This window comes from Corella eumyota, chromosome 5 (genome assembly GCF_963082875.1).
Source record: "Corella eumyota chromosome 5, kaCorEumy4.1, whole genome shotgun sequence".
NCBI classification, from domain to species: domain Eukaryota; kingdom Metazoa; phylum Chordata; class Ascidiacea; order Phlebobranchia; family Corellidae; genus Corella; species Corella eumyota.
In genome coordinates, this window is record NC_137494.1 from 5,831,026 (window position 1) to 5,847,199 (window position 16,174).

Sequence of the window (16,174 nt, forward strand, 5' to 3'; positions counted from 1 at the left end):
TTTAATTTTTATTTAAATCAAAATTCTTGGCTTCGCAATCCTGTATTAAATTGTACACGTAGAAGTCATTAAAACTATTAACTTCTTAATTTTTTGGGGGGAACACTGAGGTATTGGTTGGTTAGGGAAATCCCCCTTTCATTTGCACGTGATAACAATCAGACAAGAATCGGACTTAATCTACTTGACGAAAATATCTATTTGACGGATCAACGGATTGAACGGATTAATGGATCGAGTTTTATTAACTGAATCGAATATATATTAAATAGATATTACATAGTTCAAATGCATATTTGACGGATATTTAATTAAACAAAAAAAATTTCATGAATTAAACCCTTACCCCAACCCTCACCTATTCAGATTACCCATTAACACATCCGACCCATTCGATCCTTCTATCCATGTAATAGTCAATCAATCCATACGATCCGAAAATATATTTTCGTCAGGTGGATTAAGTTGTAATCATCAGACAATGGATACTAGAACTCGGAAAACATAACTCTCTTAGAAGTAAACAGAGGTTAAGAAAATGGCAAGATCGATGAAGGTAAATTAAATAGATTTAAATATTAATTTGTTTACTTTAAATTATTGTAATTTTAGTAACATCCAATTTGGTTAAATGTGTCTAATAATAAGAGTAACTCATTTACTCTCAGTTTTTTGGAGTAACTGATTTTTTGTTGATTTTAAAATTGTGCTAAGCTACTTGTATGTACAAGAATTTTTATTTCATGCATAAATTAGGCAAATAAGTATGCTAGTATGTGACTGTACTTACATTGACAATCAATTTAAAAGTTTTAAAAAGTAGGCAAATATTTACACAAAATTGCCTTTACAAAGTAAATAATAGAACATGTATATATATTATAAAGCCAGTTTGGAATATAGGTCAGTTTTCAACTAGACCTCATGCTTGCAAGAGTAAACAATTTTTTAAGGAACCAGGAGTGCAAAATGCTTATTTTAGGGCGAGCATTTTATTATCAAAAAAAATTTTGTGCAGGCATGCTGCCCTACATTTTAGACAGAAGCGTTGCGGTTACAAAAAACTAGATAAGTTGTACATGAAGTAATATTTCCATAGATTAAAATATTGTTTGGTTTAAAAAAGGAAAAATTGAGATGGTTTTACTTTTTGCCAGTCTGGAAAGTAGGGCAGTGTGCACGCACGAGATTTTTTTCGGGGAAAAAAATGCACGCCCGAAATAAACGTTTTGCACGCCTGGTTTTTAAAAAAATTTGTGCATGCGCAATGCACGCCAAAATAAATCACCCAGGCATGCGTAGCCCATAAATCGTAGTACGCGTGCACGCGCGGTCACGCCATTTTTTATGCTTGCACGCACGAGATCTCGTCGAAAACTGCTCTACTTTCCAGACTGGACTTTTTGTTTATTAGTTTTACTCATTTAAAGTAAAACGACACAAAGGAGCAGCTAAGTGTGCGGGATTTATGTTGTACATTCCAGTTTGACTTTTTCCCCTACTATTCCTTATTGCTACTGTTATAGCAATGTTTATATGTCCTTCAGTTGCTCTGGGATAGCTTGGATACCATTGAACAAAGCTTGCCTTATTTCCATCCTCTTTAAATGTCAATTCTTCATTCTGAATAAAGTTAAAATATGTCATTGTTAATCTTTTTTATTAAATATTGCACAAAACATTATTAGGATTTGCCATAATTTATCTGACCCTAACAATCATATTCTGTTAAAATACTAAAATAATTAAAAAAATAATTGTTTAAAATATACAACAAAACAATTGGCAGTACAACATACTTGGTATAACATATCTAACCAAATTCCAACGTAGTCTGTAGTCGGCTGATCTACTTTCACATTCCATGTTTTTTGTACATATTCATACAATGTGTTATACATGGTTAGACTCCAAATTGTTGCTAAATTGCCACCTTGGTAAACACATAAGTTAAATGCATTTTGAAAGGTAAGCCAGTCACCAGATGTATAAGCTAACTTGTAACAGAAACCTTCGAAAATTACTCCACCTGAACATTTTAGTTTTTCTGTAAAGATTTAAGATTATTAGTCAATAGCTGATATATTTCTCAAATAAAAAAATGTTATTAAGTTTTAACATTTTGCTGTTGTTTGAAAAGTGTTAAGGTTTAAACTTTAAAAAACTTTATAGTATATAAAAAGTGCTTTAACATGAAGACATATGACTTTTGTTTGTCTTAGAAGTTAATTTAAATGAGCTACTCGTTAAACTATTTCCATACCATTGACAAGATTTAATTTGACCGTCAATTCTTCCTGCTGTTCTGAAATTTAAAATAACAACCATATTTTTATGAAAACTTATTATTTAGTTTTAAAACGAAAGGTAAACTAAATTTTGAACTGTATTTATATAACTATTTTTTTTGGAAAGAAAAGTTGAAAGAGTTTCCACATTTCAATTTTTTACTTTTTTTTATTTTTATTTACCTTGTAATTTCTGCAACTCAGTTTTCAATGCTGTAATTTTTTCAGTGTCACAAACACCTGGTGGACCAGGTAACCCAGGGGGCCCACGTTTACCCTGGCGAGCACCATGATAATCGGGAACTTCCCTTATAGGTGGGGCTGCCACTGATGTGATATTTGTTGTGTTCGTAGTTTGTTGACAAATAAAAAAGTTTTGTGCACTGGTAATGTGCAGCCCAACACATAACATTATTATATTTAAAATAAACTGCATTGTATGAGTTATTTTCTGTTAATCATGTAAAAAAAATTAAGACATTTTTTTTTTATAAATTTTATTTTTTATAGTTATTTAAGCAAAATATTATCATTTTCTACAAATCAATATTTGAAATTTTTTTTAAACACATATTTAATCTTTCTTAAGAAAACATTATAATATTTACAACTTAGTAAAAAAAGTGATCTTGCAAGCACAGTTTTCTATTTTTTCTATGATGTATGGCAAAAACAAGTTGTTTGTGCAAATTTGTTGTATGCCGAAGGCCTTTACTTAAGAAAAATAGCCGCAGGTTAGTAAAGATGAGCTGTATTATTACTATTGGTTGTTAGTCTTGTTTAGCCTAAAGACAGTTACAAGTTATAATGGTAATGATGCATAAAATTTTTAAAGATAATCACATATTATTTATTGTATGTTTGAAATTTTATTAATATTTGAGTATATACATTGGTATTTTTTATAAAAATCTTTTGTCATATCATATATTAATTTTAATGAAAAATTATGGCTTTTCGTATATAATACTTAGCAAACTTTCAAATAAGTAAAAAGAAATTATTCAGTATATACAAAAAACTAAAATTCACCCGCAATTACATCTTATATTGTCAGTTTTTAGCGTTTAAAGCATAACGACATAATGGAACAGCTAGGTGAGTTGGAGCTATGTTAAACATTCCAGTTTGACTTTTTCCACTACTACTTCTTATTGCTACTTGCATACCAATGTTAACATGTCCTGCTGTTGCTCTGGGATAGGTTGGAAACCATTGAACAAAGCTGGCCTTATTCCCATCTTCTTTAAATGTCAGTTCCCCATTCTAATTGTATTTAATAGAATGTTACATTTATTTCTTGTTTAAAATGTTGTATATTCTTTTATCAAAGGTAAAGTTTTTTTAATTTTATGATTTTAAAAATTTATTATATGCCTTACTTTTCTTGGTCAAACAACAAGTATACAATAAACATTTTTTAAAACTAAAACTGTTAAAAACGACTAACTTGGTATAACATATCCAACCAAATTTGAACATAATCAATAGAAGGAGTATCTACTTTAACATTCCATGCTCTTTGTACATATTCATACAATGTGTTATACATGGTTAGACTCCAAATTGTTGCTAAATTGCCACCTTGGTAAACACATAAGTTAAATGCATTTGGAAAAGTTAGTGCCAAACCAGATGTATAAGGTAACTTGTAACAGAAACCTTCAAAAATTACTCCCCCGAAACATTGTAGTTTTTCTAAAATTTTTAGGAAAAAGATTTACTTAATAAATAAAAAATATGCTTTTGATAACTTAACATTTAGGTTTTTATATTAATTAGACACTTTAGTTTTTTAAATGTTTAAAAAGATTTAAATAAATTATTTGTTTAACCACTGCTTTACCATTAACAATGCTTAATTTGTTAACCAATTCCCTCTGTTGTTCTAAAAATAAAATGTAATAAATTTTTACTAAAACTACATAAAAAAAGATTAACAATAAAAAGTAAACTTACTGCAAAAATGTAGTTATAAAAATATACCTTCATTAAGATGGCAACAATTTTTTACAATCAAATTTTTCACTTCTGTTAATTTTTATTTACCTTTTAATTTCTGCAACTCAGTTTCCAATGCTGTAACTTTTTCAGTGTCACAAACACCGGGTGGGCCAGGTAACCCAGGAGGCCCACGTTTACCCTGGCGAGCACCATGATAACTGGGAACTTCCCTTAAAGGAGGGGCTGTAACTGATGTGATATTTGTTGTGTTTGAAGTTTGTTGACAAATAAAAAAATTCTGTGCACTGCTAATTTGCATTCCAACACACAATATCAATATACTTAAAATGAGCTGCATTTTTTGATTTGTTTTCTGTTATTTATGGAAAAAAATATAAGAAATTTATTATAATAAATTTTCTTTTTCCTTTTTTTATAGTTATATAAGCAACATTTTAGTTTTTTACACAAAAATTTAAAACATGTTTTTCTGTTTAAAACTTAATTTTCTAAGCTGTTACACTAAACTTAGTAGTAACAAAGTCTATCTTTAAAACATACTCTGCTGTTGGTTTTTTTTATTTATCAGTATGGCAAAAATAAGTTGTTTGTGCAGATTTGTTATACGCCGAAGGCCCTAAATTAAAAAAAAATAGCCGCAGGTGAATAAATATGAGCTGTACTAATATTATTGGTTGAAAATGCTGTTTTGTTTAAAGAAAGTTGAATACTTAATTTTTGTTGCATAAAATTTTTATAAAGCATCTTAAAATGTTGTCATATAATTTTTTAATGTAGTTAAAATTCCTATATTATAAGGTTAAAAGTATATATAAAAAAGAGCATCAATTTTTTTGATACTAAGGCTTTGCACTACTTTTTTAAAAATTTTAAATTGTTTATATATCTTCATTATCTTCTACAAAAAAAAATTTAAGAGCTTCTGCAGAATAGCAAAAAAATCAAGTAATGAAACTCATTACTTTTTAGTTGTACTTGTCATATTTTATTTTAATTTTTTATTGTTTATAGGCAAAGCGATACTAATTTTTACAAACCATATAAAAAAAAACAATAGTCACAGGTAAAAAAAATAGGTTGTATAAATATATTGGGTTAAAAGTGTTGTTTAGCCTTAAGAAAGATAAAAATTGTAATGTAAATAATGTTTAAAATTTTTATAATTTAAAATTCTTGTTTAAGTATATTCATCTTTATTTTTATATTTCTTTTAAAATTTTTGTTATATCTTGTACCAGTTCCAAAGCAAAAATATTTACATTAAATTCTATACCTCAATTAGCCTCGTTTAAGCTACTTAAAAACTTTTAAAAAATATGCAGTATTTAAAAATTACCCGTAACTAATTTTTATATTGTTAGTTTTAAGCATTTATGGCATAGCGACACAATGAAATCCCTGTATGGGTGGGACCTATGTTAAACATTTCTGTTTGACTTTTTTCTCTACCACTTCTTATTGCCACGGGCCCACGCTTGCCTGGGCGAGCACCCTGATAATTGGGTACTTCTTTTCTTTTAAAGGATGGGCAGTTAGTGATGTGATATTTTTTTTCGTTTGAAGTTTGTTGAAAAATAAAAAGGTTTTGAGCTGTGCTAATGTGCAGTCCAATGCTTAATATCAATATATTTAAAATAAACTTCATTTTATAACTTCTGTTACTAACATTAAAAACTAAATTAATTGTTATAATAAATTTTATTTTTCTTTTTTATGGATTCATAAGCAAAACATTACCATTTTTTACAAATATAATTTAAAAATGTTTTTATTTTTAAGTACTACTATTATTTTTTTTAGCTAAAATACTAGAAATAAGGAAGATTTAAGTTGTTTGTGCAAATCTGTTAGACACAGAGAGCTTTAGCATAAAAAAAATAGCGGCAGGTTAATAAATATGAGCTGTACTAATAGTATTGGTTAAAGGTGTTGTTTAGGCTAAAAAAAGTTAAAAATTGTAATGTTTATTTGTTAAATTGTCAAGATTACTCTTAACACATATTTTTAGGTTTGAAAATTTGTTTTTGTAACAATACTATAATTTTTATTATCTGTTAAACTTTTTTTTTGATAGGGTGATGCTTTATAAAAGTTTCAAAGCAATTTAACATTTTATTTACATAATTAAAAACCCCATTGAAAAATATGTTCAATTATACAGAAAATTTGAAAGATTTATTGTTTTTTTTTTATATTTTGTCAGTATTAGATGTTTAAAGCATAACGACACAAAGGTATAGCAACTGACGTGGAAACTGTATTGTACATTCCAGTTTGACTTTTTTCTCTACTACCTCGTATCGCAACTTGCATAGCTATGTTTACATGACCTGCTGTTGCTGTAGGATGGTTTGGATACCATTGAACAAAACTTGCCTTATGTCCATCCTCTTTAAATGTCAGTTCCCCATTCTAAATGTATTCAATTTGTGTCACAACAAGCTTTATTTTTAGGTAGTTGTATACATTCTTATGTCTGATCTCAAGGCAAGTTTTTTTAATTTTATGGTTCTAACAATTTATCTTATTTTTTGACATTAACCCGTTATTATTAACTAACTTGGTATAACATATCCAACCAAATGTTCGCATGATTAATGGTTGGTGCATCTACTCTAACATTCCATGCTCTTTGTATGTAATCATACAATGTGTTATACATGGTTAGACTCCAAACTGTTGCCAAATTGCCACCTTGGTGAACACATAAGTTAAATGCGTTGTCAAAGGTAAGCCAGACACCAGATGCATAAGCTAACTTGTAACAAAAACCTTCAAAAATTACTCCACCTAAACATTGTAGTTTTTCTAAAATTTTTAGGAAAAAGATTTACTTAATAAACAAATTTCTCTCTCTTAAAAAATTGTTAAGTTTTAACATTTTGTTGATTTTTAAAAAATATGCTTTTGATAACTTAACATTTAGGTTTTTATATTAATTAGACACTTTAGTTTTTTAAATGTTTAAAAAAATTTAAATAAATTATTTGTTTAACCACTGCTTTACCATTAACAATGCTTAATTTGTTAACCAATTCCCTCTGCTGTTCTAAAAATAAAATGTAATAAATTTTTACTAAAACTACATAAAAAAAGATTAACAACAAAAAGTAAACTTACTGCAAAAATGTAGTTATAAAAATATACCTTCTTTAAGATGGCAACAATTTTTTACAATCAAATTTTTCACTTCTATTAATTTTTATTTACCTTTTAATTTTTGCAACTCAGTTTCCAATGCTGTAACTTTATCAGTGTCACAAACACCGGGTGGGCCAGGTAACCCAGGAGGCCCACGTTTACCCTGGCGAGCACCATGATAACCGGGAACTTCCCTTAAAGGAGGGGCAGTAACTGATGTGATATTTGTTGTGTTTAAAGTTTGTTGACAAATAAAAAAATTCTGTGCACTGCTAATTTGCATTCCAACACACAATATCAATATACTTAAAATGAGCTGCATTTTTTGATTTGTTTTCTGTTATTTATGGAAAAAAATATAAGAAATTTATTATAATAAATTTTCTTTTTCCTTTTTTTATAGTTATATAAGCAACATTTTAGTTTTTTACACAAAAATTTAAAACATGTTTTTCTATTTAAAACTTAATTTTCTAAGCTGTTACACTAAACTTAGTAGTAAAAAAGTCTATCTTTGAAACATACTCTGCTGTTGGTTTTTTTTATTTATCAGTATGGCAAAAATAAGTTGTTTGTGCAGATTTGTTATACGCCGAAGGCCCTAAATTAAAAAAAAATAGCCGCAGGTGAATAAATATGAGCTGTTCTAATATTATTGGTTGAAAATGCTGTTTTGTTTAAAGAAAGTTGAATACTTAATTGTTCTTGCATAAAATTTTTAAAAAGCATCTTAAAATGTTGTCATATAATTTTTTATTGTAGTTAAAATTCCTATACTATAAAGTTGAAAGTATATTTAAAAAAGAGCATCAATTTTTTTGATACTAAGGCTTTACACTACTTTTTAAATATTTTAAAACGTTAATATATGTTCATTATCTCTTATAAAAAAATAATTTAAAAACTTCTGCAGAATAGCAAAAAAATCAAGTAATGAAACTCATTGCTTTTTAGTTGTACTTGTCATATTTTATTTTAATTTTTTATTGTTCATAGGCAAAGCGATACTAATTTTTACAAACCATATAAAAAAAAACAATAGTCACAAGTAAGTAAAAAAACAATAGTCACAGGTAAAAAAAATAGGTTGTATAAATATATTGGGTTAAAAGTGTTGTTTAGCCTTAAGAAAGATAAAAATTGTAATGTAAATAATGTTTAAAATTTTTATAATTTAAAATTCTTGTTTAAGTATATCCATCTTTATTTTTATAATTTTTTTGTTTTTATATAAAAAAAAAACTTTTTTTATAAGTTTTTGTTATATCTTGTACCAGTTCTAAAGCAAAAATATTTGCATTAAATTCTATACCTCAATTAGCCTCGTTTAAGCTACTTAAAAACTTAAAAAAATATGCAATATTTAAAAATAATAACTAATTTTTATATTGTTAGTTTTAAGCATTTATGGCATAGCGACATAATGAAATCCCTGTATGGGTGGGACCTATGTTAAACATTTCTGTTTGGCTTTTTTCTCTACTACTTTTTATTGCCACGGGCCCACGCTTGCCTGGGCGAGCACCCTAATAATTGGGTACTTCTTTTCAGGGGGGGGGGGGCAGTAACTGATGTGATATTTTTTTCGTTTAAAGTTTGTTGAAAAATAAGAAAGTTTTGAGCTGTGCTAATGTGCAGTCCAATGCTTAATATCAATATATTTAAAATAAACTTCATTTTATAACTTCTGTTACTAACATAAAAAACTAAATTAATTGGTATAATAAATTTTATTTTCATTTTTTATGGATTCATAAGCAAAACATGACCATTTTTTACAAATATAATTTAAAAATGTTTTTATTTTTAAGTACTACCATTATTTTTTTAGCTAAAATACTATATTAGTTAGATTTTGATAAAAAAAGTTTTTTGCAAGCACAATTTATTATTTTGTTTTTGTATTTTTGTTCGTAATTATGGCAGAAATAAGTTGTTTGTGCAAATCTGTTAGACACAGAGGGCTTTAGCATAAAGAGAAATAGCCGCAAGTTAATAAATATGAGCTGTACTAATACTATTGGTTAAAGGTGTTGTTTAGGCTAAAAAAAGTTAAAATTTTTAAGGTTTATTTGTTAAATTGTCAAGATTACTCTTAACACATATTTTTAGGTTTGAAAATTTGTTTTTGTAACAATACTATAATTTTTATTATCTGTTAAACTTTTTTTTTGATAGGTTGATGCTTTATAAAAGTTTCAAAGCAATTTAACATTTTATTTACATAATTAAAAACCCCATTGAAAAATATGTTCAATTATACAGAAAATTTGAAAGATTTATTGTTTTTTTTTATATTTTGTCAGTGTTAGATGTTTAAAGCATAATGACACAAAGGTATAGCAACTCTTGAGGAACCTGCAGTGAACATTCCAGTTTGACTTTTCTCTCTAGTACTTCGTGTTGCAACTCGCATTACAATGTTCACATAACCCGCTGTTGCTGTAGGATGGTTTGGATACCATTGAACAAAACTTGCCTTATGTCCATCCTCTTTAAATGTCAGTTCCCCATTCTAAATGTATTCAATATGTGTCACAACAGGCTTTATTTTTAGGTAGTTGTATACATTCTTATGTCTGATCTCAAGACAAGTTTTTTTAATTTTATGGTCCTAACAATTTATCTTAATTTTTGACATTTACCCGTTATTATTTACTAACTTGGTATAACATATCCAACCAAATGTCTGAATAATTAATCGTTGGTGCATCTACTCTAACATTCCATGCTCTTTGTACATATTCATACAATGTGTTATACATGGTTAGACTCCAAACTGTTGCCAAATCGCCACCTTGGTGAACACATAAGTTAAATGCATTGTCAAAGTTAAGCCAGACGCCAGATGTATAAGCTAACTTGTAACAGAAACCTTCAAAAATTACTCCACCTAAACATTGTAGTTTTTCTGGAAAAGTTTTAAAAAAATTTGCTTATTAATTATAATATCTCTTTTTTGTAGTTTTTTGAAACGTGTTAATGTTAACAGTTTGGCATATTTAAAGCGATATATTAATTGGGGATTTTTTTTTATTTATCTTCAAATTTAAATTAATTCTTTGATAAACCAGTGCATTACCATTGACATGGTTGAATTTGTTTTCCAATGCTTCCTGCTGTTCTAAAAAATAAAATACCAATGAATTTTTATTAAAGTTTAATGATTTTATAAAAAAATGATCCTTAGTTGGCAACAAATTCCACATTTAAATTATTATTTTCATTTATTTCTATTTACCTCTTAATTTCTGCAACTCAGTTTCCAATGCTGTTACTCTTTCAGTGTTACAAACACCAGGTGGGCCAGGTAACCCAGGGGGCCCACGCTTGCCCTGGCGAACACCCTGATAATCGGGAACTTCCATTATAGGTGGGGCTGCCACTGATGTGATATTTGTTGTGTTAGAAGTTTGTTGACAAATAAAAAAGTTTTGAGCACTGGTAATGTGCAGACCTACACTTAATATCGATAAAATACTTAAAATAAGCTGCATTTCAGGAGTTGCTTTCTATTAAGTTTATAAAATGTAAAACAGTTGTTATTGTAAGTTTTATTTTAAAGTTAATGAGTAAAACAGTACCTTTTTTACATATAAATTTAAAAATGTTTTTTTTTTAAACTATATTAATTATTTCTAGCTGAAACTGTATATTAGTTGAAACTTGTTATAAAAAGTGTTTCTTGCAAGAACAATCTGCTATTGTTTTTTCCTTTTTTTGTTATTAACTTCGACAAAAATAAGTTGTTTGTCAAAATTTGTTAAATGCCGAGGGCCTTAAGTTTAATAAAAATAGCCGCAGGTTAATAAAAATGAGCTGTATTAATACTATTGGGTAACGTGTTGTTTAGCCTAAACAAAAAGTTTAAAATTTAATGTGTATGAAGCATAAAATGCTTAATAATTTAAAATATGATTTAAACTGTAAAAATATTACTTTTCCCAAAAAAGTGTTCTTGGAGTTTATGCATTAATATATTTCATTATGGTTTTTATTGATACATTTTACCAGTTTTAAAGCAAGAATGTATACAATATACTCTATACAACAATTAGCCAAATTTAAATTAGCTTAAAAACTTCTAAAAAGATATGCAGTATTCACAAAAAAAATAAATATTACATGCATTTAGTATTATTTTATCTGTTTTATGCATTTAAAGCATAACGACTTAATGGAATGGCTAGGCCAGTTGGAGGTGCATTAAACATTCCAGTTTGACTTTTTCCCCTACTATTTCTTATTGCTATTTCTAGGGCTATGTTTGTATGTCCTGCTATTGCTCTGGGATAGGTCGGATACCATTGAACAAAGCTTGCCTTATTCCCATCTTCTTTAAATGTCAGTTCCCCGTTCTAATTGTGTTTAATATAATGTTACATTTATTTCTTGTTTTAAATGTTGTATATTCCTTTATCAAAGGTAAAGTTTTTTTAATTTTATGATTTTAAAAATTTATTATATGCCTTACTTTTCTTGTTCAAACAACAAGTATACAATAAACATTTTTCAAAACTAAAACTGTTAAAAAGGACTAACTTGGTATAACATATCCAACCAAATTTGAACATAATCAATAGAAGGCTGATCTACTTTAACATTCCATGCTCTTTGTACATATTCATACAATGTGTTATACATGGTTAGACTCCAAATTGTTGCTAAATTGCCACCTTGGTAAACACACAAGTTAAATGCATTTGGAAAAGTTAGTGCCAAACCAGATCTATAAGCTAACTTGTAACAGAAACCTTCAAAAATTACTCCCCCGAAACATTGTAGTTTTTCTAAAATTTTTAGGAAAAAGATTTACTTAATAAATAAAAAATATGCTTTTGATAACTTAACATTTAGGTTTTTATATTAATTAGACACTTTAGTTTTTTAAATGTTTAAAAAAATTTCAATAAATTATTTGTTTAACCACTGCTTTACCATTAACAATGCTTAATTTGGTAACCAATTCCCTCTGTTGTTCTAAAAATAAAATGTAATGAATTTTTACTAAAGCTACATAAAAAAAGATTAACAATTAAAAGTAAACTTACTGCAAAAATGTAGTTATAAAAATATACCTTATTTAAGATGGCAACAATTTTTTACAATCAAATTTTTCACTTCTGTTAATTTTTATTTACCTTTTAATTTTTGCAACTCAGTTTCCAATGCTGTAACTTTATCAGTGTCACAAACACCGGGTGGGCCAGGTAACCCAGGAGGCCCACGTTTACCCTGGCGAGCACCCTGATAACCGGAAACTTCCCTTAAAGAAGGGGGAGTAACTGATGTGATATTTGTTGTGTTTGAAGTTTGTTGACAAATAAAAAAATTCTGTGCACTGCTAATTTGCATTCCAACACACAATATCAATATACTTAAAATGAGCTGCATTCTTTGATTTGTTTTCTGTTAATTATGTAAAAAAGTATAAGAAATTTGTTATAATAAATTTTCTTTTTTCTTTTTTTATAGTTATATAAGAAACATTTTAGTTTTTTACACAAAAATTTTAAAAATATTTTTCTTTTTAAAACTTAATCTTCTAAGCTGTTACACTAAAATTAGTTGTAAAAATAAACTATCTTTTAACACACTTTGCTGTTTTTTTTTTGTTCCTTTATCAGTATGGCAAAAATAAGTTGTTTGTGCAGATTTGTTATACGCCGAAGGCCTTAAATTAAAAAACAATAGCCGCAGGTGAATAAATATGAGCTGTACTAATATTATTGGTTAAAAATGCTGTTTTGTTTAAAGATAGTTTAATACTTAATTGTTCTTGCATAAAATTTTTAAAAAGCCTAATAAAGTGTTGTCATATAATTTTTTTAAATTTTCTATATTATAAAAAATTTCTATATTATAAAATTGAAAGTATATTTAAAAAAGAGTATCAAATTTATTGATACTAAGGCTTTGCACTACTTTTTGAAAAATTTTAAAAGGGAATATATGTTCATTATCTTCTACAAAAAAAATTTAAAAACTTCTGCAGAATAGCAAAAAAATCAAGTAATGAAACTCATTGCTTTTTAGTTGTACTTGTCATATTTTATTTTAATTTTTTATTGTTCATAGGCAAAGCGATACTAATTTTTACAAACCATATAAAAAAAAACAATAGTCACAAGTAAGTAAAAAAACAATAGTCACAGGTAAAAAAATAGGTTGTATAAATATATTGGGTTAAAAGTGTTGTTTAATGTAAATAATGTTTAAAATTTTTATAATTTAAAATTCTTGTTTAAGTATATCCATCTTTATTTTTATATTTTTTTTAAAGTTTTTGTTATATCTTGTACCAGTTTTAAAGCAAAAATATTTACATTAAATTCTATACCTCAATTAGCCTCGTTTAAGCTTCTTAAAAACTTTTAAAAAATATGCAGTATTTAAAAATAATAACTAATTTTTATATTGTTAGTTTTAAGCATTTATGGCATAGCGACATAATGAAATCCCTGTATGGGTGGGACCTATGTTAAACATTTCTGTTTGGCTTTTTTCTCTACTACTTCTTATTGCCACGGGCCCACGCTTGCCTGGGAGAGCACCCTGATATTTGGGTACTTCTTTTCTTTTAAAGGATGGGCCGTTAGTGATGTGATATTTTTTTTCGTTTGAAGTTTGTTGAAAAATAAGAAAGTTTTGAGCTGTGCTAATGTGCAGTCCAATGCTTAATATCAATATATTTAAAATAAACTTCATTTTATAACTTCTGTTACTAACATAAAAAACTAAATTAATTGTTATAATAAATTTTATTTCCATTTTTTATGGATCCATAAGCAAAACATTACCATTTTTTACAAATATAATTTAAAAATGTTTTTATTTTTAAGTACTACTATTATTTTTTTTAGCTAAAATACTAGAAATAAGGAAGATTTAAGTTGTTTGTGCAAATCTGTTAAACACCGAATCCTTAGCATAAAAAAAATAGCGGCAGGTTAATAAATATGAGCTGTACTAATAGTATTGGTTAAAGGTGTTGTTTAGGCTAAAAAAAGTTAAAAATTGTAATGTTTATTTGTTAAATTGTCAAGATTACTCTTAACACATATTTTTAGGTTTGAAAATTTGTTTTTGTAACAATACTATAATTTTTATTATCTGTTAAACTTTTTTTTGATAGGGTGATGCTTTATAAAAGTTTCAAAGCAATTTAACATTTTATTTACATAATTAAAAACCCCATTGAAAAATATGTTCAATTATACAGAAAATTTGAAAGATTTATTGTGTTTTATATATTTTGTCAGTGTTAGATGTTTAAAGCATACCGACACAAAGGTATAGCAACTGACGTGGAAACTATATTGTACATTCCAGTTTGACTTTTTTCTCTACTACCTCGTATCGCAACTTGCATAGCTATGTTTACATGACCTGCTGTTGCTGTAGGATGGTTTGGATACCATTGAACAAAACTTGCCTTATGTCCATCCTCTTTAAATGTCAGTTCCCCATTCTAAATGTATTCAATTTGTGTCACAACAAACTTTATTTTTAGGTAGTTGTATACATTCTTATGTCTGATCTCAAGGCAAGTTTTTTTAATTTTATGGTTCTAACAATTTATCTTATTTTTTGACATTAACCCGTTATTATTAACTAACTTGGTATAACATATCCAACCAAATATCCACTACATCATTAGTTGGTGTATCAACTTTAACATTCCATGCTCATTGTACATATTCATACAATGTGTTATACATGGTTAGACTCCAAACTGTTGCCAAATTGCCACCTTGGTGAACACATAAGTTAAATGCGTTGTCAAAGGTAAGCCAGACACCAGATGCATAAGCTAACTTGTAACAAAAACCTTCAAAAATTACTCCACCTAAACATTGTAGTTTTTCTGGAAAGGTTTGAAAAAAGTTTACTCATTATTTATATTATCTCTTTTGTAGTTTTTTGAAATGTGTTGATGTTAACAGTTCGGTATATACCTAAGGTGATATATTAATTAGGCATTTTTTTTTTATTTGTCTTCAAATTTAAATTAATTCTTTGATAAACCAGTGCATTACCATTGACATGGTTGAATTTGTTTTCCAATGCTTCCTGCTGTTCTAAAAAATAAAATACCAATGAATTTTTATTAAAGTTTAATGATTTTATAAAAAAATGATCCTTAGTTGGCAACAAATTCCACATTTAAATTATTATTTTCATTTATTTCTATTTACCTCTTAATTTCTGCAACTCAGTTTCCAATGCTGTTACTCTTTCAGTGTTACAAACACCAGGTGGGCCAGGTAACCCAGGGGGCCCACGCTTGCCCTGGCGAACACCCTGATAATCGGGAACTTCCATTATAGGTGGGGCTGCCACTGATGTGATATTTGTTGTGTTAGAAGTTTGTTGACAAATAAAAAAGTTTTGAGCACTGGTAATGTGCAGACCTACACTTAATATCGATAAAATACTTAAAATAAGCTGCATTTCAGGAGTTGCTTTCTATTAAGTTTATAAAATGTAAAACAGTTGTTATTGTAAGTTTTATTTTAAAGTTAATGAGTAAAACAGTACCTTTTTTACATATAAATTTAAAAATGTTTTTTTTTTAAACTATATTAATTATTTCTAGCTGAAACTGTATATTAGTTGAAACTTGTTATAAAAAGTGTTTCTTGCAAGAACAATCTGCTATTGTTTTTTCCTTTTTTTGTTATTAACTTCGACAAAAATAAGTTGTTTGTCAAAATTTGTTAAATGCCGAGGGCCTTAAGTTTAATAAAAATAGCCGCAGGTTAATAAAAATGAGCTGT

The 16,174-nt window shown here is 27.6% G+C and overlaps 7 protein-coding genes across 9 annotated transcripts in view; 1 reads left to right on the plus strand and 6 right to left on the minus strand.

The window, feature by feature from the left end:
• The first annotated feature begins 464 nt into the window (after positions 1-464).
• The window catches only part of LOC145753821 (DNA repair protein Ku80-like), a 43,023-nt gene continuing 27,313 nt past the window's right edge, over positions 465-16,174 (plus strand). Inside the window, exon 1 of one of the 2 annotated variants that reach the window (XM_082570272.1) lies at positions 465-556. In XM_082570272.1, coding sequence (XP_082426398.1) covers positions 539-556 — 18 coding nt within the window. In that variant the 5' untranslated portion in view covers positions 465-538. The remainder of the gene's footprint in view (positions 557-16,174) is intronic. The other variant, XM_082570274.1, reaches the window with a different exon arrangement.
• LOC145753825 (uncharacterized) lies at positions 894-2,733 on the minus strand. Its single transcript, XM_082570278.1, has 4 exons — positions 2,472-2,733; positions 2,264-2,305; positions 1,800-2,047; positions 894-1,623 (listed from the first exon to the last, which is right to left on the minus strand). The coding sequence occupies exons 1-4, from the start codon at positions 2,722-2,724 to the stop codon at positions 1,417-1,419; spliced, it is 750 nt and encodes a 249-aa protein (XP_082426404.1). The 5' UTR covers positions 2,725-2,733; the 3' UTR covers positions 894-1,416.
• Positions 2,782-4,598, minus strand: LOC145753823 (uncharacterized). The gene is made up of 4 exons (XM_082570275.1): positions 4,338-4,598; positions 4,135-4,176; positions 3,739-3,986; positions 2,782-3,554 (listed from the first exon to the last, which is right to left on the minus strand). The coding sequence occupies exons 1-4, from the start codon at positions 4,588-4,590 to the stop codon at positions 3,342-3,344; spliced, it is 756 nt and encodes a 251-aa protein (XP_082426401.1). The 5' UTR covers positions 4,591-4,598; the 3' UTR covers positions 2,782-3,341.
• Positions 6,078-7,725, minus strand: LOC145753052 (uncharacterized). Of its 2 annotated transcripts, none has more exons than XM_082569436.1 (4): positions 7,464-7,725; positions 7,261-7,302; positions 6,814-7,043; positions 6,078-6,665 (listed from the first exon to the last, which is right to left on the minus strand). In XM_082569436.1, exons 1-4 carry the CDS (start codon positions 7,714-7,716, stop codon positions 6,459-6,461), a joined length of 732 nt encoding a protein of 243 aa, XP_082425562.1. In that variant the 5' UTR covers positions 7,717-7,725; the 3' UTR covers positions 6,078-6,458. The 2 variants fall into 2 exon arrangements, with proteins under 2 accessions (XP_082425562.1, XP_082425561.1); XM_082569435.1 differs by having other exon boundaries at positions 6,814-7,061.
• Positions 9,340-10,902, minus strand: LOC145753824 (uncharacterized). Its single transcript, XM_082570276.1, has 4 exons — positions 10,636-10,902; positions 10,477-10,518; positions 10,058-10,305; positions 9,340-9,909 (listed from the first exon to the last, which is right to left on the minus strand). Exons 1-4 carry the CDS (start codon positions 10,889-10,891, stop codon positions 9,703-9,705), a joined length of 753 nt encoding a protein of 250 aa, XP_082426402.1. The 5' UTR covers positions 10,892-10,902; the 3' UTR covers positions 9,340-9,702.
• Positions 11,400-12,799, minus strand: LOC145752930 (uncharacterized). The gene is made up of 4 exons (XM_082569303.1): positions 12,536-12,799; positions 12,333-12,374; positions 11,937-12,184; positions 11,400-11,752 (listed from the first exon to the last, which is right to left on the minus strand). Exons 1-4 carry the CDS (start codon positions 12,786-12,788, stop codon positions 11,546-11,548), a joined length of 750 nt encoding a protein of 249 aa, XP_082425429.1. The 5' UTR covers positions 12,789-12,799; the 3' UTR covers positions 11,400-11,545.
• Positions 14,775-15,859, minus strand: LOC145753007 (uncharacterized). Its single transcript, XM_082569385.1, has 3 exons — positions 15,593-15,859; positions 15,434-15,475; positions 14,775-15,261 (listed from the first exon to the last, which is right to left on the minus strand). The coding sequence occupies exons 1-3, from the start codon at positions 15,846-15,848 to the stop codon at positions 15,083-15,085; spliced, it is 477 nt and encodes a 158-aa protein (XP_082425511.1). The 5' UTR covers positions 15,849-15,859; the 3' UTR covers positions 14,775-15,082.

Bases quoted from the DNA above. Each gene is read 5' to 3' on its own strand.
- LOC145753824 (XM_082570276.1), bottom strand. From the start codon at position 10,891: ATGCAGCTTATTTTAAGTATTTTATCGATATTAAGTGTAGGTCTGCAC. The intron at 10,519-10,635 runs GTAAATAGAAAT...TTTATTTTTTAG, and splicing joins TGAGTTGCAGAAATTAAGAG to AACAGCAGGAAGCATTGGAA. The intron at 10,306-10,476 runs GTAATGCACTGG...AAACTTTTCCAG, and splicing joins CAAATTCAACCATGTCAATG to AAAAACTACAATGTTTAGGT.
- LOC145753052 (XM_082569435.1), bottom strand. From the start codon at position 7,716: ATGCAGCTCATTTTAAGTATATTGATATTGTGTGTTGGAATGCAAATT. The intron at 7,303-7,463 runs GTAAATAAAAAT...TTTTATTTTTAG, and splicing joins TGAGTTGCAAAAATTAAAAG to AACAGCAGAGGGAATTGGTT. The intron at 7,062-7,260 runs GTAAAGCAGTGG...TAAAAATTTTAG, and splicing joins CAAATTAAGCATTGTTAATG to AAAAACTACAATGTTTAGGT.
- LOC145753007 (XM_082569385.1), bottom strand. From the start codon at position 15,848: ATGCAGCTTATTTTAAGTATTTTATCGATATTAAGTGTAGGTCTGCAC. The intron at 15,476-15,592 runs GTAAATAGAAAT...TTTATTTTTTAG, and splicing joins TGAGTTGCAGAAATTAAGAG to AACAGCAGGAAGCATTGGAA. The intron at 15,262-15,433 runs GTAATGCACTGG...AAACCTTTCCAG, and splicing joins CAAATTCAACCATGTCAATG to AAAAACTACAATGTTTAGGT.
- LOC145752930 (XM_082569303.1), bottom strand. From the start codon at position 12,788: ATGCAGCTCATTTTAAGTATATTGATATTGTGTGTTGGAATGCAAATT. The intron at 12,185-12,332 runs GTAAAGCAGTGG...TAAAAATTTTAG, and splicing joins CAAATTAAGCATTGTTAATG to AAAAACTACAATGTTTCGGG. The intron at 11,753-11,936 runs GTTAGTCCTTTT...AAACACAATTAG, and splicing joins GGTTGGATATGTTATACCAA to AACGGGGAACTGACATTTAA.
- LOC145753825 (XM_082570278.1), bottom strand. From the start codon at position 2,724: ATGCAGTTTATTTTAAATATAATAATGTTATGTGTTGGGCTGCACATT. The intron at 2,306-2,471 runs GTAAATAAAAAT...TTTAAATTTCAG, and splicing joins TGAGTTGCAGAAATTACAAG to AACAGCAGGAAGAATTGACG. The intron at 1,624-1,799 runs GTATGTTGTACT...AACTTTATTCAG, and splicing joins GGTTAGATATGTTATACCAA to AATGAAGAATTGACATTTAA.
- LOC145753823 (XM_082570275.1), bottom strand. From the start codon at position 4,590: ATGCAGCTCATTTTAAGTATATTGATATTGTGTGTTGGAATGCAAATT. The intron at 4,177-4,337 runs GTAAATAAAAAT...TTTTATTTTTAG, and splicing joins TGAGTTGCAGAAATTAAAAG to AACAACAGAGGGAATTGGTT. The intron at 3,987-4,134 runs GTAAAGCAGTGG...TAAAAATTTTAG, and splicing joins CAAATTAAGCATTGTTAATG to AAAAACTACAATGTTTCGGG.